Source organism: Seriola aureovittata, chromosome 9, assembly GCF_021018895.1.
Source record: "Seriola aureovittata isolate HTS-2021-v1 ecotype China chromosome 9, ASM2101889v1, whole genome shotgun sequence".
In the NCBI taxonomy this organism is placed as follows: Eukaryota; Metazoa; Chordata; class Actinopteri; order Carangiformes; family Carangidae; genus Seriola; species Seriola aureovittata.
Window position 1 is genome coordinate 3,622,945 of NC_079372.1, and position 22,080 is coordinate 3,645,024.

At 41.6% G+C, this 22,080-nt stretch overlaps 1 protein-coding gene across 2 annotated transcripts; it reads left to right on the forward strand.

The window, feature by feature from the left end:
* The first annotated feature begins 18,731 nt into the window (after window positions 1–18,731).
* On the forward strand, window positions 18,732–20,693 carry her9 (hairy-related 9). Of its 2 annotated transcripts, none has more exons than XM_056384989.1 (4): window positions 18,732–19,081; window positions 19,257–19,352; window positions 19,461–19,548; window positions 19,671–20,693. In XM_056384989.1, the coding sequence occupies exons 1-4, from the start codon at window positions 18,974–18,976 to the stop codon at window positions 20,252–20,254; spliced, it is 876 nt and encodes a 291-aa protein (XP_056240964.1). In that variant the 5' UTR covers window positions 18,732–18,973; the 3' UTR covers window positions 20,255–20,693. The 2 variants fall into 2 exon arrangements, with proteins under 2 accessions (XP_056240964.1, XP_056240965.1); XM_056384990.1 differs by having other exon boundaries at window positions 18,733–19,081; window positions 19,674–20,693.
* Window positions 20,694–22,080: the final 1,387 nt, after the last annotated feature.

Below are 22,080 nucleotides of genomic sequence, written 5' to 3' on the forward strand. Positions count from 1 at the left end.
CCACCAACACCCACACACTACCCTGCCCTATTCCAAAGTTCACACATACAAAATCACACAAAAACCAACACGTTTCAGAATCTCAAACCAATCAAACCCAATAAAACCAACAAAGCTGTGCAAGTTTTTTTGAGTAGGGTATGAAAGAAAACGAGAGATGGCCCTACAATGAAAGCCAGTGAAAGGAGGGCCATTTGCTAAGCTATCATTCATGAGGTATGGGTCCCATGCCTGTACAAGCTTGCTCCCAGCTCTACACACTTGTTGCCATTGTGACACACTGGCAGAGAGAAGCCTCTGTAGTCCCGGGGATCAATTCAAACCCTGACAACACCACACTAAACCAGGGTGCCATTTGTTCAGAGGAACCCCCCGAAACCCCTCTCCCCATCTGTCAGGGGGCCTCCGAGGCACTTTGTGCCTATGTGTATGTGTGAATGTGAGTGGGTGGGAAAGGGGGTGTGAGAGAGGAGGTTAATCAAGATTTTGGTGTGGATGGGAGTGGGAGGAGGGCCTGTATGGAGAAGGAGTGTGTGTATGTGTGCGCGAGAGAGTGAATGTGTGGTAGGGGAGCACGTCATTATGCTGATTTTCCTTCTTCTTTCAAGACATTAGAAGAATACTTTCTTTTGCGTTCCCTTTCCCCTCAGGCAGGCAGTCTTCTGCCACCTATGCTGCCCACTTTTATGCTACGGCAGGGGTGGTCAGAGGAACAGAAATCTGGGAATCAGGTCAATTATGGATGGTGGCTTGCTGATAAGAGTGAAAGAAAGCGAGCAAGAGAAAGAAGGAGTACCAGGGGAAGGGAGCGAGACTGCTGTTTTTTGATCATTTGGTTGAATACTGCTGGGTCACTGCAGCAAGGCTGGCCTGACCTGACCGCCTGTTTTGTCAGATCTGTTGTGACGCTCCTAACTAGATCTGTTCTCATACAGACCTCCCCCTTGAGTGCCACATAAACTTCTTTTTTTTTTTTTTGCATGGTGGTGCTTCCTGCAGTAGCTTCACACGCATCCATGCACACCTGCAAATTCTCAAACCACAGCTTTGTTTTCCATTTGTGTCCGTGCCATTGATGATGCAGAAAAGACGCGACAAAGCAGGACAACTATTTGTTCTTTACTTAATTAAGAAACCTGAAGAGTCCCTTTCAAATGCTTCCGTGCGGTAAGCCGCCTCAAAGCACAACTCCTGTTCGGTTAACACATCCGTGGCCCTAAAAACCAACTGGGCAGTGTTTCCCGCTGACCGCAGTGTTCGATTGGGGTTCATGTTGGTTCTAGCTTACAATGGGACAAGTGCTGACCTCTGGCCTTGGCACTGACCCCCTCTCTTCCAGGGGTTAGGTGCTGAGACAGATGTGGGTAAACTTCCCCATGTGAACAAGAGAATGGGGCCCACTTGTTAAAGGACTCTGTTTTCTCCCTCGTTTTGGGGCAAGTAAACCTTAAAGTGGAAGGTGGGTCTAATTGGGAAAGGTCTGGATACGGGGTTCAAATAGCAGCAGACCAACTGAAGAGTACAATAGATATCAGTGAGGAAATGGGAGGCTCATGAAAAGGTTTTGGTACATTTATGCTCCTAATTGGCGGTATGAATGTGTAAAGAGGTGTTTACTAATTGGTGCAACTAATTACACACCTTTCTGTTGAGCAGAAAAGAAGCTACTGAAAATAGAATTTATGGAATTATATAATGTATATATGGGGCATTTAAAACAGTATTTTAATATCATTCCCTGAAGCCAAAGAATAAAACTTTCGACATTAAACTGATAGCCTAGAATCAAATGCATCTCTTGGATCACCCCAGATTCCACAGTTTTCCCTGCTTTTCTGATGTGACACCAGTAGGTGGCACTCCAGGTCTGAAGGCTGTGAGATGACACACAGTTTGTCTCACCACAGAGCTGCAGGATGAATGAGCCCACTCAAATGATCACTCTGAGGTTAGAGGCTTAGCCACTGTCAGAACGGAAAATAAAAAGTACTAAATATAGTTTATTTCTTGTGTGTATACAGTGTCAGATTCTAACAGTCCCTACTCTTCCAAACGTGTTTCCATCTTCATTGTAAGTCAGTCTGGTGCCTGATTAATACCTCTCAATATATATTGATCTTAATTTAGCTGTAGACTCAGTTTGAAAGCATAACCTGCAAATAAGTTAATCCATCCTAAGACTGAGGGAAAGCACCCCCCCCCGTCTCTGTTTTATTTGACACAGCTAAAATTCAGATGACAAATTTGTACATTCATTTGATTTACTTACCTCCTTTCGTTATTAGCGTTTTTTGTATGAGAAAAATTCAGTAAGTTAATGGAATATGATGGTTTTTGGAGTTTAAATAAGCCAAAAATATATATCAATAATATGCATCCTACCACACATGATGGACTATTAATTCTTCATTCTTTATTCCTCATTTTGGTTGCCTGGGTTATGACAAAAAAATGTTTTACATGCCAATGAAATACCAAGCCAGAATTCTGCTGGCTCCTGTCTGGTGAGGGCTGGTGAAACTAATAATTAAAAGCATCATAAGACTGGGATACCAGTAGAGGGACAATGGCTAAGAAAGGTAATAACAGGCCGTTTAAATCATTCCGAATGGGACAGCCTGGTTGGATTCAGGGGAGACCTTTTCCTCAGCCTTTCAGACACAGCCCAAAAATGTGAGGGGTGACAGCCCACAGCAGCATCTCACCCAGAGTGTCAGTGGGAGTACGAGAGCCCTGAGTGTCCTGAGTGTGAACCTCTCATTTTTTTCCGTGGCCGAAGAGTCATAAATGTCTTGTTCCTATTGTGTGGGAACTCATCTTGGACATTGTCCCCGTGGCTCTGCCCACCAGTAGCCAATAAGTGGAACATGGTCTCCTATTGAGCAGCAGTCTAGCATTCCTGGCATTTCCAGTCGGCTGTCTGGCATAAGGTCGGAAGAGACACCGTCAAGCCGAGAAACCTTGTTTTGGTCCCTTTTCCTGGTGAGGAAGCTTTGGTTGTCTCCAAACTGGAATGCCATTGTCTTCAGCATGTTTTTCAGAACTAAAACAGCTTCGTTTGATCTGATGCAGAGGCCAAACCTATGACACAACTAATATCTGAAGAACTGGCACAAAGGCCAGTTTGGTTAGTCTGCTGCTTTATGACTCTTTTTATTGTATAATAATAATATTCTCTTAAATCTAGTAACAAAAATTGAAGTGGAGTTGAATTTGTGGTGTTTGTGTAGATGCTTCTAAATACTGTATATGAGGCATAATTCACATGATTTATTAAAAGAGTTCAACAAATTTGGGCAAATACGCTTAGAGTTAAATGAGGAGATCAATACCACTCTCATGTCTATGAGCTAAATATGTAGCTAAAGCCAGGAGACAGGTTAGCTTAGCATAAAGATCAGAAAATGGGGAAAAAGCAAGCTGGAAATAATATAGTGTCCAGCTTGCTGTTTCTACCTGCTCCCAGTATTACGATAAGCGAAAGTAACGGCTTCTTGGCTGTAGCTCCATATTTTAATATGACGATAACCATGACATGACATCGATCTTCTCATCTAACTTTCTGCCAGAAAGCTACTGAGAATTCCCCGAATGTTTGTTCTTCTTCTTTAAGAACAAGTGTGAAAGTTAAATCCTTCTATGTGTTTCTCAGTCTCAGGATGGGGATCCCACAAAGAGGTTGCAAAATAAATCTGAGGGGAGGGGGATGATTTCTTTTATTTTAAACTGTTTATATCTTTTGGACTTATTTAGTAATTCCCTTTCTGTATGAAGACCTGGAGCCTTTCAACACTCTAAAAATGATTCAAATGAAACGATTTGAGTGGGTCACTCAGTTCAGCTCTGAAACATATTAAACCTGTGACAAGGGATCATATCAAGATCTTGCTTTGTCTTAAGGGGACATAACAAGGTTGAGAAGCAGTTCTCTAAGTCCAAATGTGCAAGTTCTGTTTTCAGGGTGGATTTCCTATTCAAGGCCGCCCCTCACAATCTAATATCTTCCATCGCTGGGGTTCCTTCCTGCCTCCACTGCTTCTCCTCCAAATTAAATGAGTAGAGAGGAGAGAGGGTGCAGCATCCCGGGCTGTGTCGGGGTCGGACATGAATTACAGTGAATGAATGAATTGAGTCCCTGGAGGGCAGGAGACGGGCCTGACGCTCGGCCCTGTAGCTCAGTGAAGGCATCTGCCTAATCAACACTCCAGTGGGAGTCCTTGCTTCATTGTGAACTCAACAGTAATTCCCAAGGAAGGTATCCAGGGGCATTCTTGTCCTTGTGTCAGTATGAGTTGGGGATTGATAACTTTCACAATGGTGCCATTTCGCCTTCCACTTTTTTAATGAAAAAAGCTCACCATAATAAGATATTTGTTTTGTCCTTTGCAGCACTGTTTGTCATTGGATATAAAAGTTCAAAAACTATATAAGTTAAATGAAAGTTCCTTTTTTGGAGCTCATTATTTTTTTATTTTTTTAAAATCAGTTTACAGACTAAAGTAGAATTTGCCTGTCTAGGAAGGGACGGTGATACAAGAAAATTGTACTGAGATTGATTATAGATTCTTACTTTTGAAGGGGAGCTGAAGAGTCTAACTTTGAGTTATCTCATTCCCACTTTATTGTAGTTGAAGAGGGACTTTCCTTTACAGTTTGCTTATAGTCACGAGCAATGCAAAGACACATTGCAAATTGCACATTCTCAGCTGTGGTGCTGAGGGTAAAGTAACCTCTAAGCTGGATTATATGAAAAAATAAAACAGTCTTAAAGAATGACTTCAGTTTATTACAACTTGAGACATATTCATAGACAGTCCTGTAGTTAAAAACGAGTCTACAGCCATGCTAGCAGCTCTGTGAGGCTGAACGTAGGTGCACTGTTGCATTGAGCTAAGTTAGCATGCTAGCATTCTCATAGTGACAATGTTAACGTGCTGATGTTTTGCAGGTATAATATTTACCAGGTTCACCGTCTTACTTCAGCTTGGCAAGCTAACATTTGGTAATTAAACTGAACAAGAAGAACAACTGACGCGATTGGGTTATAAATCAAAGTGATGGATGAATAAAACGTTTGACTTGATGATGGCACTACATGAAAAGTTGAGTGATCATCAAAGCTATTCATCCTGTGAAGAACATAAATATCTGTACCAAATTTCAATGCAATCCATCCAATAGTCAAGATATTTCACCCGAAACCACTGCCACTCCCTCAGTGACAGTGTTAAATACAAGTCAGTTTACTTACACAGCAGTTTTCCTGTTCAACCAGGGATTATTACTGGCTGATTTCATTTATTCTCTCAAACAAAGCGATTTACTGTTAGCTGGTTACAACACTCATTTCTTGCCACGTCATGTTTTGTTGTAGTGATGTTCCCAGGTCTCAGCAAGTGAGTACAGTCACATATCTTTAGGACTGATGGGTAAAACTACAAAAATAAATTAGATAAAGAAATTATGTTTGTTGATTTCCTGATACAGTGCTCAGGATATGGAGCTGTGTGCGCTGACAAAAATGAATTGCAACATCCAAGAATTTTCCTTTAAACTTTAAACTTTAAACTAGACTCTTTTTATTCGGTTGTCAGTGTTTTGTCCCCCCAACACCAACATTCACATGAGCGTTCTTGAGATGCCACAGATTCTAGTTACCACAAGGCAATCCAATAAACTTGCATTTGGGGAACCTCAACAAATCTTCCTCCTTGCTCACAGATGAGGGGAAAGTTGATGAGGGACATTAACTCTTACTTGCAGTCATAAAATAAAGTGTTAAAGTGAAAACAGCATGCGCAGTGTGTTAGTGAACCCCGGGGCCCAATGTTTTACCGCTCTGGATTTAAAGTCTCGTTACTGGGAGATTATTAGACTTAATCTAGTAAAGAGGAGCATGAAGTTCCGATCACCCTGAAGGCTTCTGAGCGCCTTTTAAAACAGTAGGGGAATTCATCCGGGCTGGCCATATGCTACCTCCTTCATGCCTCCTCTCTGGAGGGGGAGAGGTGTGTCTAATTCTCAAGTGGAGCCCATTCAAATGTCACCTGAGGCACTTAGCTGGCAGGTAGCGCCTCAGCCAGCGGTCAGAGCAGTTCCATGTGTTGTGAATGGGCCGGGAGGTTGTTGATGGAGCACTGGGTCACCCGCGGTGGGGGAGGAAGGGTGAGCTTTGCCTCGGGGTAGTTGGTGGCTGGATAGCAGTGGAGCAGTGAGGTGCAGATTGTGACCATCCAGGGAGCCCTTTGAACTGCAGGCTGCAGGTGGAATGTGCTTAGTCAGCAGGTCACTTTTTTCATCCTGCTTAAGGGGTGAGCCTGGAGAGTCAAGCTAATGCTAATTGTCCTTGATGTGGTGGTCCGTGACTGAGATTTACCAGTCATTATGACCAATCCATTGTCCATATTCACCATCAGCAACCCAGACTCTTCCTCTTTGATCTGACTAAACCTGAGTCTCACTATAACCCAGCATTCATCAGAAAAAATGGAGGAAACATTTAAAGGTGGATAAAGGTCAAACTCTGCAGCCAGGATGACCTGGCTCTGTGTATCTCTACTCGAGTATTGGATATAATGTATAAGTCCCAGTGAGCCGCCTCTGGGGTTTCTTTACCTGACACTGTGCGCGCTCAAGACCCGCGGTCTGTAGGAGGACAGAACCACAGCTGCTGTTTTTACTGGCTGAATAAAGCCATGATGCCCTCCCCACTGTTTCATTCAACACAAAATTCAGGGCATGTGATTCTCAAGTTCTGCAAAGCAAATGGATGATAAATTAGTGAAAAAACCACCTTGATTTCAGGCATATTTACTTTACAGAGCCATGTGTTATAGACTATTAAAAAGAAAAAAGGGAAAGCTTTTGAGGCATTTGAGGTAGATGCAAAGGTGTTCAGTTTGTTTTCTGTGATCTTGGCACTGTTGAGAACAAAAGTCATCCGTCAAAAAAAGGCAACTAAAGAATCCAAGTTTGTTTTGGTTGTTCAAAATGAGCATGGCAGTTAAGAAAGAATATCCTGAATAGAAACAAAGGACATTTTCTTATGTAAACTTTTCGTTTTGTGGCCATCTTGGTGGTTGTTCAGTGTCCTGTAAGCCCATACAAACTGGGTAATCAAAAAATAAAGGAGTATATGAGTATATGTTATATGATGTTTGGTAATTTTCCCGACATCAAAAATGGTCTAATGTGGAGTAAAATACCCTCACAAGTAGCTGCTGGTGGCCGTCAGAGAGCGGCTGTGCAGAGCAAGACTGAAAGATCATTTCTTCCGGATGTCTCCTGTAAACATCATTAAGATAGATTCCTGATTATCATGATTTAAAAAATAACACCAATATCTTTGTAAAAAAAATTGGTGGGTTTTCAAGGTTCCTTCTTACATTTTCGCAGAAGTTTTCTTCTCACTTAATCGATAGTGTCAGTTACACTGTTTAACAGCCTTATGTGAAACTACATGCAAAAAAAAATCACTATGCATATACTCCAAAGCCAACTTCCACTGAAAAGGATCTTGTTTAGATACTATGATGTCAAACAGCGACTTGAATTTGTGGCCGTAGTCTGCATGACTGGAGCCACATGACTTGCTATTCCTTCAGTGGAATCCCTTTGTGTATTCCTAGACCCAGGGCATCTGACCGCAGGGGCTCCAGACCAACCTGGTATTATACACATACGCACCAGCACAACTCAGCATCACGCCCATACCAACAACTGAGTAAAGAGTAAATACTGAATCACAGCAAACAACTCACCTGCCCCCCCCCCCCCCCCCCCCCCCCCCCCCAAAAAAAAAAAAACAAGGGTGAGATTTGTTAGTCAAAATGAAGATCAGCATCTGATGAGATGCTGGATTTGCATAAGGCGGCTAGACTTCAAAGAAAGCGTACACAGCAGTTAGGCTCCTCGTTTCCATAATTGTTTTAGGGACTGTTTCTATCGTGGTGATACCATCAACACAAAGAGTTATAAACTCTGTGTCTGACTTTTATGAGATGGAACTGGTGAAACGGTTCCTGGTGGGTTAACAGAGAGGGGAGTGCCTGTGGTAAGGGAACAATTAAACAGATTAAGCTTGATCAACTCAGGGCTGCTGGAGCATATAGTGTGTATCTGATGGCGCTCTGTACTGTATATTATGCTGCAGCAGGCCCGACCCCGCTGTGTGTCACACTGCTGCTAGAGATAAAGGCCTCGGTCCCCGTGGTCCCCTGTTAGACCCCAGCCAGCCTCCAGGTGGGCACTGCTAATGAGCCCCCAGTCGTAACTCCGGCGTGGGCCTCTTCTTCCCAGGGTTGAAGGGGGCCACAGGGGGGGCGGAGGGGGTCTGCTGGCTAGGTCAGCACCAGGCAGGGGGCTGGGGATGGGACAAGAAAAAGAAACACAAGAGGGAAAGCTGAAAATCACACTTTTCAGACCTTATTAATGGTGAGTTTGTATATGAGTGTGGGAAGATGGAGTGTGAGAGCCTTGTAAGGAAAAAGGTTGTGCCACATGGTGCATCAAGAAACAGAAGTCCACTTTGTGCTCTTTGATCTGTGTTTATTGTAATTGACTACACAGTAGTCCACTTGTTTCTGTGCCCGCTGAATGGGCCAGGCGGTAGGTTCTCTCTGCCTTTACAGTGTGAGATATTCCAGAGTAAACAGCCCCTCCTATCACGATGTGATAGACGTGAAAAGAGAGTGCAGTGACTAATGGGAGCTTTTGTTTCCTGGGCTTTTGATGTGATTGATACATAGTGTTTTCAAAGACGCAAATCGTCTCCTCTGCAATGTTTGGCCCAAAATAAAAGTTAAAGGGAGGGTACGTGCTGTGAAGTGTGTGAATCTCCACATCAGAGGGAAAAGGAAGGGCGGCGGTGTTTGGGGTTTAGAGATGACTTTGATGATGGGATGATGTTCGAGGTGACCACAGACATGGAAATGCTGTAAACCCTCGACCATTGTGTATGCTGGTCATGGCTCTAATCAGGCGACTTTAGCCATGACCAGTACTAACAGTGGTTTTCTTTTCCATTTTACTCTGGATATGAAAGAATCCCAGCAACTTGTCCTGCTAGTCCGTGTCCTCTGTTTTACCTCTGGCCTTGTGCAGGAATGTGCTGAGCTCAGCCTCAGCAAGAAAACTGTGACATAAAGGATCGAGTCAAGTATTACTCCACCAGCGTCTTGCAAAGTCAGCATCTCTTTCTCTCAGAGCGGTGGAAAGTGATTTGTCTGGTAGTCAGGCTTCTGTTCGCCATGGTGAAGTCTGTTAATGAGCGAAACTATATTACTGGTTGAGAAAGCTGTAAAAAGTAAAAGTGGGTGTAAAATGATCTGATGCTGTGTGGAGGGCTGCTCCAGAGCCAGTAGAGTCAAAGCCTCAGACGACAGTGTGTTTCAATCATTCAAAGTCTTTACACATCAAACACACGAGCGTTACAGCCATGGCAGTCACTGCTGACCTCCTCCTCTTCTGCCGTCACCTCGTCCCTGAGAATATGCACTCAAGAAAGAAAAAGATTATGGCTTTTTTTTTTTTTTGGTTCTCTAACCTCCTTCACGGCAGTAAAAAAAAAGAGCTGGTTTCACTGGGGCACCATTTCTGCACGTCGTGGATCTCCTGTGGTGCTGGTCAGTCAGGGTGGAATACCCCTGCTTCATGGGTTCACATCAATGCCATAAAGGAGTCTTTGTCACCCATGAGCGGGGTCATCTCTCTCTTCCACTGGCCAATAAATGTTCACATTCTCCACCTTTCTTATGATTTCGTTTAGCTCACGGACCCCAAACAAAAGTGCAAAGACTGAGTGAATGAATAAAAGATTAATTTGCATTGATTTTGCTCCTCCACAAAAGGAGTCATTTTTTTGTTCCAGAAGAACTAGAAAGCAAAGCATTTTTTTTTTTGAACAAAAAGATCAACAGAACCTTTTAATATGGTTATCAAGAAGGGAAATCTCAAAATTGGTGCTTTGTGTTATATCAGTTTGAGCGATTTTCCACTTGGTCTGCAGGCGTAGATTGACTGTGACTTTTGTGTGGAATTTACGCTTTTGGTCACAAATTGAGAAAAACATCAGTCTGAATTTGAATAATTTGGCCTGTGAGGGTTTGGAGCGGTTCTTTACAAATCAAAACTGATTGAGGAGCCGGTATGTTAATTCAGCGACAAATGTGCCTTTTTCTGCTCTGTGTTTGCCCGTTTGACTTATTCAGCAGCATTCACCACAGCCTGTGAAAAATCCTGTTCTCCTTTTACATGTGTTTGGTTTGGCCGGAATGGATTAGACACAATCTCAGTTTAAACCAAAAGGGGGAAAAAAGCTGATTTTCTGCCTGATTTTTCTGTGTGTATGTTGGTTATTTGCAGCCACGCTGACATTTGGTAGAAAGAAAAAACTTGAATAAAGCAATAAACCTTATTTCAAAATACTTTCATGTGTGGTTTTGACAGTTACAGGTCGTTTGACTAAATAACAAAAAAAAAGTTGATTTCAGAAAAGTAAAAACCAAACCTTAAAAGATGGACACAGTATTACTGTTTATATTACATTTATTACATATACTGCTTGAGCTTGACTGAAGAAAAACCCCTCTCTTGTTCCCTATGTTAGCTAACACTGCTCCTAAGACTACAGTATAACATAAACTGTAAAATCTTGTATGTCATGTAAAACACGGCAGTGAGAAAAATGAGCGGGACAAATCAAGGTTAACAGGAAAATATGTATATTGTCGCTCAAGCAGTATTTCTTTGACACTAAGTCGATTTTTTAGATTTTCTTTGCCGTCCACGTTTGATCCTTTGTCTTTGCAGTGCCCACCCTCTGTTTTAAATCCAAGAACTTCTATGCAGAGGGATGAGGGGGCTGCCAGTCCCATGGAGCGCAACCTTGTTCAATAGTGCCCAAGAGGGCCATATCTGTCATAGCACATTCCACTGTGGAGCTATGATATGAATGAAGTGCTGTGGTGTGCCCAAGCTGCAAGTGTGGAGCTCAAAGGGCTGCTGAAATGCTGTAATGTAATTATGTGGACAGTCTCTCAGATCCATTAGCTTGAAATGGTTCTACAGCCCCCATTCAGTCAGTGTGCTGCCATGTCTTTTCTCAGGGGGGGGGCTCTGAAGTCATCTGAAAAGACCTCCTCTGTACTCATTGTGCTCATTGTCTTTGTAAGCCTGTTATTAGTGGGGGAATCAAGTTACGACACACCACTGATGAGAACTTCAGAGATTTTACAGTTACAGGTGGGGGGTATTCTCTTAACTGGGCATCTGTGCCTATTAATCAAATCAAATTTTGAAGAAAAAGAATTGATTTCACTGTGGGATCAAGAACTTTCCAAACGTTTGCCTCCTTTCATGACTCATTTTGAGTTCTTTATCAAGAATAACAGACGTTATAATTGATTGTGTAATTATACTTTTGTGTGTTACCACATTATTTTTGATGATGCATGATTATTTTCATTAGGTGTACTTACTACTACATCGTTCTCTCAGAAATCAAATGCACTCATATATTATAAAATATTATGGACATTAGTTTCTTCCCATGTGACAAAAATGCATTTTTCTATTTTGATGCCACAGATTCTAGAGACTCTTACTAAAGTGAGATAAAATATACTCACCATAAAGTCTTTACATCTGATAGCAGAGAGTCTTTGATTGTTTTTTTCGAGAAAACAATGACATGAAGATTTATATAGATAGTTTTTTTGGTTTTGTTTTTTTTAACCACTTTGTATCACATGCCTATCTTGTGAAATCTAAACAATAAAATCGTATTTATTTCACTTAAAGTCTATTTAACAAGTTGGCCGTGAAAACACTTCTCTCTTCCAAGTGTCTAGATAAACGTACAGATTGCATTAGGCTTGTAGTTTACAAAGCATCCCTTAAATATTTATTTAGAAATCAAATTAAAGGTTCCAGCAATTTCCAAAATTTGATTTAGTGCTTTGTGTTTACCTAATCTCTGGCATTCACAGAGACACCAGTGGAAATGTCCAAATGCGTCACTGCACAACTTTAAAGGCCTTTCCCATGTATTGCAGTCTAGTGACCCATTCTAAATAACCTATATCATTGGGGAACTGTGGTTTATAAAGGAGTCCATTGGGACCTCTGCTGAAAGGGTTTTTTTGGGTGGAAGCCTGGATGAAAAGTGCAAAGAGGAGGATAAAGAAAAAGTATAGGAGATGTCAGGACGCCTTTGGAAGGAAAACAAACTGCAGAGACCAATGTGAGTTGACTTAATCTGATTAGACTAACCTCATCAACAGCCCACTTAAAAGGGAGAAGAAAGCCCTGAATTGGGGCGAGAAGCAAGAGAAAAGGGTCTCTCTCTGTTCAGAAAGCCAAAGAGGCTCTGTGAATACACCACATTGTACTGGACATGCTGGTCTGCAGATGGCAAAATGACAACAAGCCGCTTGAAAAGTGAGGCAAATATAATTGATCTCAGGGTTTTTTTTTTTTTTGCAGGTATGAAAACAGCCAAGGGAGTAATGAGATTAAGCAAGAATGAAGTGAAAGTCCATGAAAAATACCACTTTCTCTCACGTTTGTGGTGCAAACATGCAGCTTTGAAGCCTTTGACTGAATGCACCCACCCTTGTAATGCCATGAGAAATATTCCCAAATTCATATTAATTTATTCAAATACTGACCTCTTATAAAGCACCCTGCAGTCCTGGTAATACATCAAACACGGAACAGTTGAACAGGAAAATAGCTGTTTTAATACCAGCACAATTGATGGGTGTAAAAGAAATTTTAATATATCTGGCCACTCCCAAAATCTAAGAAATCCCTGACAACAATGCACATGAAATATCTTGTGCCGGCAGGGGAAAATCCTTTCAGATCTTTTGCCAGTGTCTGTGAGGAAAAGAGCACATATTTTTTAACCTTAATTCTTCAATATTTTGTTTAATTAGATTCCATAATGAAGCATCAGCCCTGTGTTTTTGGTATTCTGCAAATCCCTCTACTTAAAGTGGGAGGTGAATGCAGCAGCCACAGGTGTCCTTTCTCTCACCAGCTTAGATCTGCTGGTGATGGGATTCTGGCTTTACTTGTTCCAGAAACCTCACAGCACTAACTGGTACTAACGGGACCTTTGAAGTCCTGCTGTCATCTCTGATGTGGAAACACAGCATCAGATGATTGTGTCCTGATCGTCATCATGTATCTGAGTTCACTTTGTCACCAGTGGTGGAGGAGGAAGTGCTCAGATCCTTTACTTTATTAAAAGTTTTAACACCATGCTGTAAAAACGCTCCATTATGAGTAAAAGTCCTGCACTGAACATGTAACTTAAGTAAAAGTACAAATGCATTATCACAACTAAAAATACTAAAGTTATACTATCGTCATGGCAACCTGAGGTTAGTTTACATTCTACAATTTAAAGTGTATACATGAAGGGTATTTCATAGGCTTATTCCAGTATTTTTAGACTCAGTACATTTAAATTGAACTAGTTTTAGGACAATGAATACATTTTTAAAGAGATCAGTGTTTCCCCTTCCCCCACAATTTTAGGCTTTGAAACAGCATTTACATTTTAATGTTGGAAAATAAAAGTTTTGCAAAATATTGATCACAAAATAATGATTCAACTTAATAGATAAAAATGCAAAAAAAAAAAAAATGAAAAGATGTAATGAAAAGCATTTACAGATTTACACATTGTGCAAAGGTTCTCTGATTTGTAATCTCAGTTCTATCCTTGACCACAGCCATGACCATCATATGTTGTATTATTATAACATATAATATGTTTTTCTTTTTTTTTTAATTGATATTTTTGACAGACTTATTCATCGACCATACAGATTGGTTACAAACTGTCATTTTGTCTGTTTTTGTTTTTGTTTTTTTAAACAAGCAGAACACTAAGAGAGAAGAGAAAAACCAAAACAAACAAACACACAAACAAACAAACAAACAAACAAATAAACAAACAAACAAGACAGTCTGGTAACAGCCTCACAAAACTAGTTGCACTTGCAACATCAGTCATAATTATGCTGAATATAAGTCAGGGGACCAAAGCCACTTTCACAATTTGTACATAAAAAACACAACAAAAAATGAAACAAAAACTAGCCCTGAACAGTCCTTGATACAGTCAGGAGACCTAGATATATCCATCAGTGATTATAACTAACCCACACAATGAATCGTTCACAGTGTCCATCAGGCAGGATACAGAGATCCATCATCACTGTGTTCAAATACAGGTGGTCTAGATGAGTCCATCAGCTCCATTGACCCAACTAGATATTATCAAAAGATGATATATACATAATCAGAATTATTAATGATGCATTTATATATATTAAGTTGGTCGAGATGGACTTAATTTAACTATTTTGTAGCTACAATCTTAATCTGTAAAGTAACAACTAATATTTCCCTCTGAATACAGTCAAGCAAAATGGAAATGCTGAAGTAAAATACAAGAACCTCACATTTTTACTTTAATATGTGCTTGTCCCAAAAAAAAAAAAAAGATCAAATACAATCTTGCAGAGATCCAAATTTTACAGCTTTTCAATGAGATTTATGCACCAAAGTGAAGTTCCCACAAGTTTATCATCGTCCTGTTTCGTCACTTTTCTGCTTTTTCTTACTAGAAATGGGCACAACATCTGAAATCAAGCAAAAGCCACCCAGACTGCCAACACTGTGGCTGCTCAGTGTTGGGGATTCATCGTGGTAAACACATCTACTAGCACTTGATTAGGGAGTGTGTATAAAGGGATTGCCCAGCCGACACCACCTAATACAGATATAATTGACTCTCCTTCTGCATTCTGCACATGGATTTGGAGAAGTGCACAGGCTCATTGTACAACAACAAATTAAGCAGGCGGCAGTCAAAAGGAGCTGCTGAGCATTCACCGGATCTGGACAACAGACTACTGAACTCTGCTAAATCTGCAAACACAGCTTCTCCCTCCTCTTGGCTCCTTTCATCTCCCCCGACATCTCCTCCTGCAGACCTCTACCTCATAAAGCTAAGTCAAAAAGCAAGTACTTTTGGCTCTTGTCTGGCGAATGTTGATCATCTCTTAAAAACAGCAGTGATTTCTGTTCCCCGCATTCCTCAGGTCAGCCATGTCGGCAGCAGCTTCAATGATGCTTTAATGATGGAGTCACTCAAAAAGTTTCTTTCAGTTGAAGGGGAATTCTTGTTCTCTTTGTTGTCTGAGCCCAGATCTTTGAAATGCAGGAATGACGAGGGGGAATTATTGGTGGATAGAATTTGAAATACCAAGAGTTGTCAGACTTTGTTGCTCTGACTTTAGATCAGGTTCAACAGGTGCTGCTCCACCTACATGGAATTATTAAACCAAAATCCCATTAACTGCACTGCAGCCGGGAGCAGTTGTGTTAGAATTAGATCTGCATCATTTGGGCCAATCCGAACGCAAATAAAAGCGATGTGAGCCCAAGCACACACAGCTGGCTCTTGAGACTCGGGATCCTGGGTAAACAAGTGTCCAGCATGCCTCAGCACAGCTCACCCATTGGGGGGGGGGGGGGGGACATGAGCCACTGAACAATGACTGATACTCCACAAGAGACTGGACTGAAGCAGGGCTTAGCAAAATTTTATTACATTTGGTCTGTTTCAATAGACTGCCAGCCAAAAGAGGATCACAGACTTTGTCATCAGTTTTACGATTACTATGACATCTACGCCTCCTTAGACTTTGTAATGCTCCTATTGTTGGAGTACACCCACTGATTTAACATGGAAATCTGCTGTTCACTCACAGAAACTTTTAATTTGTGTCTCAGTGGCAGATTTGTGAGGACTGACCAGCAACTGTCGCACAGTCTGTGTGGTTTCAGAAACTTCAATATATTACTCTTCATTCTTTTCTTTTTTTAATAGTCTATGTTTAAGTGTATATATTAGTGTCTGTAAAGTGTAAAGTTTGGATTGGATTGTATTTCTTTTTGTTTTTCTGCTTTACATGAAGTCACTTGTTTTAAATAATTGAATGACTTTATGAGTCATCTTGCAGAGACTTGACATGGACTTAGGTTAGACAATGAATCACAGTAAACATCACGTCTGCTTTTATTTTTGTCACAGTTACATTGTTACAGTTTGGTAACGCAGTAATAACATCAGCAATAATCCACACATATATGAATTAAAAACTTTATATTACATATAACATATGACTAAAGTTAAATAAAACATCTTTGTAACATAGTTTTTAACATAATTATAGTGTGCACATATTTTCTAAGATACGCACATACACATCTTCATAAATTGCATGTGTACAGGCAGTTGCAATGCATGCACATACAAATCCTATGCTGTGTATGTATAGTGTATGCATGTTTGTACTTGCAGGCCTAAATCTTAGAATTAATAATAATAATAGTATATATAATAATACATGTTTATATAAAAACTTGCTTCATGTACATCGTTTGTAACTGTTTTATCTTCTTTTGGGTTTTTTTTTACTTCTTTTACTGTTTTTTACTTCCTTTTTATCACCTGCTTCATTTCCACCTGCTTCATTTCCTTTTCTATTTTCTTTTATTAACTTTATGTTTGGGATAATGTAAGAAATGTGACAGGTCTTTTATTTGTGTCTGACTTAATAATCATTAGTTAGACATGAGTAGAAAAATAAGTTCACAAGATAAATAATATTCTCATTAAGAGTGAAATATATTTGACAAAATAGCGTTTGCAATTTGCCTGATTTTATTCTTGCTTCATTACTAGTTTTCTCCATTAATTTGAACACGGATATGCCACCTTGTGGTCATTTAAATAAAAAATTAAAAAATGTTCCGCCTGTAAGGATTAATGTAGGTCTCCCTGTGTCTCGTTTATAGACCACATCATAAAAGATTGGAGTCACAGGAAATACTTGGGAAATCTTCTGAATCTCAGGAACATTAAATGCAGTGTATACAGAAAGTGACTGCAGAGCAAAGATGGCCACAGGAGAATCATGATATCTCCAAAAGCATAACTGATACTGACATTACATTGGACATGTAGGCTTCATTCAAATTACTTTATAAAGACTTAAAGGCTTAAGACAGTATGTAGATGCGATGATTTACTTTGTTAAATGACTAGAGATCCATCATGTTAAGTTGGTTAACTTTTGCATATGAGTCGCTAGATGGCGCTCTTCTCCTTCAAACACTGCCACACCTCGTCTCAAACTGTGCACCCAAACCTGAGGAGAACGACCTGTCGACCATCAAATGTTAGGGGGAATATGTTTGTGTGTATCGATGGTTACACATGAATCTAATGCCTCCCTAACTTTTCTCAATAGAGCCAATGAGACGCGTTGACACAAAAGCCTAATCAATGCACACATTATTGTGTTGACTTTGCTGTAGCCTGTTATATCTACAACGATAATGATACTGTCATTTTTTTCCCATTGTAAAACTTAGACAGTGATTTTATGTAATTGGGATATAGTATTATTACAGGATTACACTGCTGTTCCCTTTTTTCCATCAGAAAATTAGATATACTGCATCTTAAGTATTATATTTTTAATGCAGCCAAACTGGCATGCAAGATGTTCCTATTCTATTATTTTCTATTCTATTCTATTCTATTCTATTCTATTCTATTCTATTCTATTCTATTCTGATCTATTGTCGTTGTTTCCAGATAGTGCAGACTTGACATTATACGCTCCTTGGTCTCCACGCTGTAATCTCCAAGTTTTGGCACGTGCTCCGCGTAGACCGGAGAAGACTGTGCGCAAATGGCACGCGGACAGATGTGCCTCCCTCCTCCTCCTCCTTTCAGCGGCTCCCGCGCCGGGATGATTGACACAGAGCTGTTCACACAGCCAATCAGAGAGCGCTCTGCTTATTTGCATAAAGTGGCCGCATGCCATTGGCCCAATGTGAGCTGCTGCAAACCGCTTCGCGTGCCATTACAGATGTCCTGTCTTTGGAGGCGCAAGAGGAGTCTTAAAAATAGATGAAATGTGTGGGCTATTTGTTTTCATGTTAGGCCAAGAAAATGTTCATGCTTCTAATAAATAAACATTATTGTTATTAGTCGCAGCAGGCGTTTCCATTTCTGAGGAGTGGGCACACGTCTGGAGCGAAAATATAAAAATATTCTGTTTATTCTGGGTGACACATCAAATAATCACATGACTATCTCTCTTATCAGAGGCCTGAATCCACACGCAGCCAGAAAACGGTGAAATCGTTTATTCTAATAAATACACAGATTCCTAAAGTTCTTCACAGTCAAAAGTAGGTTACTGTCTGCACTGTAAAAAAAAAACTTTACCAGTTCAGACTTTACATTCTTCCCGTAGCTACACACAAACACACCGAGCAGTGTAACATATTTAACGAGCACGGAGCAAAGTTGGAAACAAACATCGAGAGCCCCCTCCCACCCCCACCCGCACCCCCACCCCACATCACCACCAACCCTCCCCTTGGTCCCCCGCCTTATCACTTCACAGCCCGGCCCGGCCGCTGCTGCTCGCTCCGCTTTGTTGTTTGTCCCTGCAGGGCTGATTGAGCAGCGCGTGACTGACGGCCCGCGGGGGTGTTGTCCAATCAGCGCTCTGCCCCGCGTCCAATGGGTGAGTCCTCTCTGCTATTGGCTGAGGCGAGTGTGGGAAAGAATGCAGAGAGGGTTTCACACGAACTGGGAGCACGCGAGCCGTCTATAAATACCGGCGCGGCGCGTGTCGGAGGCAGAAGCGGAGATTCGCCCGCGCGGTGCAACGCACGCTCCTGTACTCAGGTGACAGCTCAGTGATAACAAACGCAAACCGATCGGTGGACTCGACTGCCAGGCGTCTCTATAACCGTCTGCAGAGGCTCAAAGTGAATTTCTCAAACTTTTTTTTTTAAGTTTTCATTTCCGTGGCGCTTCCAAAAAAAGGATTTACTTCTTTACGCCTTTCCTCTGGTTTGATCAACGATGCCAGCTGACACTATGGAAAAGCAGACGGCATCTCCTATTGCCGGTGCCCCTGCAAACGGATCACACACACCGGACAAACCGAAAAATGCCAGCGAGCATAGAAAAGTAAGGATTTTAAATTTCACACGTAAATATGTTGGGTCTCCTTAAAAGGGGGAGTTCAGAGTTTGTATTTCAGCTCACAAGTTGGTTTTATTAAAGTGACAGGACGTTCAATTTACATGTTGACATTTTTGAGTAGTGAACAAGAATTTTAAGTAGAACTGTTTATTCTTTGCAGTCATCCAAACCGATCATGGAAAAACGCCGGAGAGCGAGAATTAACGAAAGCCTTGGGCAGCTCAAGACTCTCATCCTGGACGCACTTAAAAAAGATGTAAGTTAAGACGCAGTTTGCCGCCTTTAACAATCCTTCTTCACAGATGGTTATTTGGTTTCAATGTGGCCTGAATACAGTCTCAACTTTTCTTGTTATCTCCCACAGAGCTCCAGACACTCCAAGTTGGAAAAAGCAGACATCCTGGAAATGACAGTGAAGCACTTGAGGAACCTGCAGCGTGTACAAATGAGCGGTAAGTTTATACACAATTTATATGAGTGTGTCAAAAAAAACATTATGAGCTCAATGCGAAGCTGCTGAAAGTCACCAAGCTACAAATGCGTCACTAATATCCGTCCTTTCTCTTCCCCCCAGCAGCGCTCTCAGCAGATGCCACCGTCCTGAGTAAATACAGAGCCGGATTCAACGAGTGCATGAACGAGGTCACCCGCTTCCTGTCCACCTCAGAGGGGGTTAACACGGAGGTGAGGTCGAGGCTCCTCAACCACCTGTCCAGCTGCATGAGCCAGATGATGTCCATGAACTACCCGCAGCAGGCCCCGTCCCAGCAGGCGCACCTGGCTCAGCCTCTCCACGTGCAGCTCCCATCCACTCTGCCCATCAGCGGCGCTGCCATGGGCTCCAAACTCAGTCCTGCCGAGGCCGTCTCCCCCAAGGTCTTTGGTGGGTTCCAGCTGGTTCCCGCAACCGATGGACAGTTCGCTTTTTTGATCCCTAACCCGGCCTTTGCCTCCGCCACAGCCCCAGTCATCCCCCTTTACACAAACGCAGGAGTGCCTGTTGCAGTCAACGCCAGTCCGGTGCACGGCAGCTCAGCACCGACTGCAGCATCTCCAGTTCACGGGATGACGTCCTTCTCCGGGGGGTCCCAGGCGGTCAGTCCGGTGGGGGTCAGCACCGGCTCGGAGAGCAGCGAGCCCGTGTGGCGGCCCTGGTAGCTTAAGGGACAAGAGACTCATGTGAAACCAGTTTGCATTATTTTTACATTTAACTGACTGCACACACAACTGTTGCTGGGGTCGAACCTGTGACTTTTCCCGCTGTGGAATGGTAACTCTAACCACTTAATACCCCCCAGCACTTCTCATTGTTTCGTTTTATGGAACAGGGGTTGTCTCATATGGCACATAGTTTTTATAAGTTATTGTCTGATTCCAATATTTGGATGTCGGTGATAAACGCGCTGTACATGCAGAAGAATTATAGGAAACTTTTGTTATGAAGTACTTTTTATGAAAAGCTTTTAGTTTTGTACAGAGTTGTTATGGATTGTTATACCAAAGCTGTGTTTTATATTCTTTGTTGTTTTGTGTTGAAAAGAAAAAGTGAAGTTGGGTGATGGCCCAGTGTTTTAATAAATGACTTTTCAGAAATTAATGTCTTGTCCACAGCCTGTTTCTATCACGTCCGTGTTGCTTCGTTGTGCTTTATTAAGGAGAATAAAGGCTCCTTCTGTAGTTAAAAGTTACTCTTCATGCTTAAAAGTCACATTAACGAATTGATGTGACGTGAAGGAATGTAGCTTTTAAACAGACTCACACCGCCACCTGAAGCCAAAACCAAGCTACAACACATTGCTTATGCGCCTGATATGAACTCCAAAATCAATTCATCTAGCCTACTAAATTTTAAGTGGCCACCTTGTCACCAGTTTGGCGGGAGCTCTTTACATCTGGCTCACTGGAGAATGGTTCTGGGGACAATGGGGGTGTATTTTTCTATTGCTATAAAGGTAATTAAAAGTTTGAAAAGAGTCTCATCCTGTATGCAGCGGGAGCTTTAAGAAGTCTTAAACCCTATTCATGAGCCTGGGAAATGCGCTCAGGGGTTAATGTCACTAACAGATTGCCTGAGTGAAAGGAGAATATGGAAGGATCCTCGCTTCCTTTTGTGTGTCAATTGTTCAATTCCACTCCCAGTGGGCCTACACCTCAATAAAGGAGAAAACGAGGGAACTTTGATGGCGGGGAAACCTGATGGAAGTCGAGCAGATGAATAAAACTATTGCAGGTCATAGAACATTGAAGCTTGATTGTGACTCTCTTACACACACTCACTGACGTAATCATTTGAACTAGCCTGCGTCATATACAATCTGTGGCCCACATCTGGCCAGGTGTCTTTTCTTCGCACACTTTTCTGTGCATTAAACGATTTCCATTTCTTTCTTTTCCGCTGCCTCTGTTTATCTCTTAGTGTAAACTTGTGTGTGGGGTGCGGAACTGAGGGCAGTGTCTCTGTGTCGGGCGGCGTGGCGCTAGCCATGTGTCAGCCACTTGCAGTCAGTGGGCCCCTTTACTTTGGATTAGGTTACAGCCTGGTGACCGCCGGTCAAAACCCCTCAACATTTAATACTCCACCGGCGCGTCGTGGGCGCGCATGGCTGGCGCAGGCCAAAAGTAAGCTGGCTTTAAAGTGTCTCTTAACCCTGGCCATCAGCACATGCAAGACAAACAATCTGGGTGTTTTCTTCAATTCAAAATATTTAGTTTTGTGCGCATCACCTGCGCAAATATATCCACAGAAAACTATCCATGTTTAGAAGTTTCATATTCATTCCTAAAATCAAAGTCTCTTTTAAACTGTGGAAAATACAATGTTAATATTGTGTCAGTTACAAGCAAAAAAATAGTTGTTGCAACATAAAGATAGCCTATATAAAAATGTCACATGATTAAAGAAACATTTTTAAATTCGTTTATTTGGCAATTGGTAACATTTGGAATAAATAGAAACATGTCAGAGTTTTTTTCTCTTTGAAGAA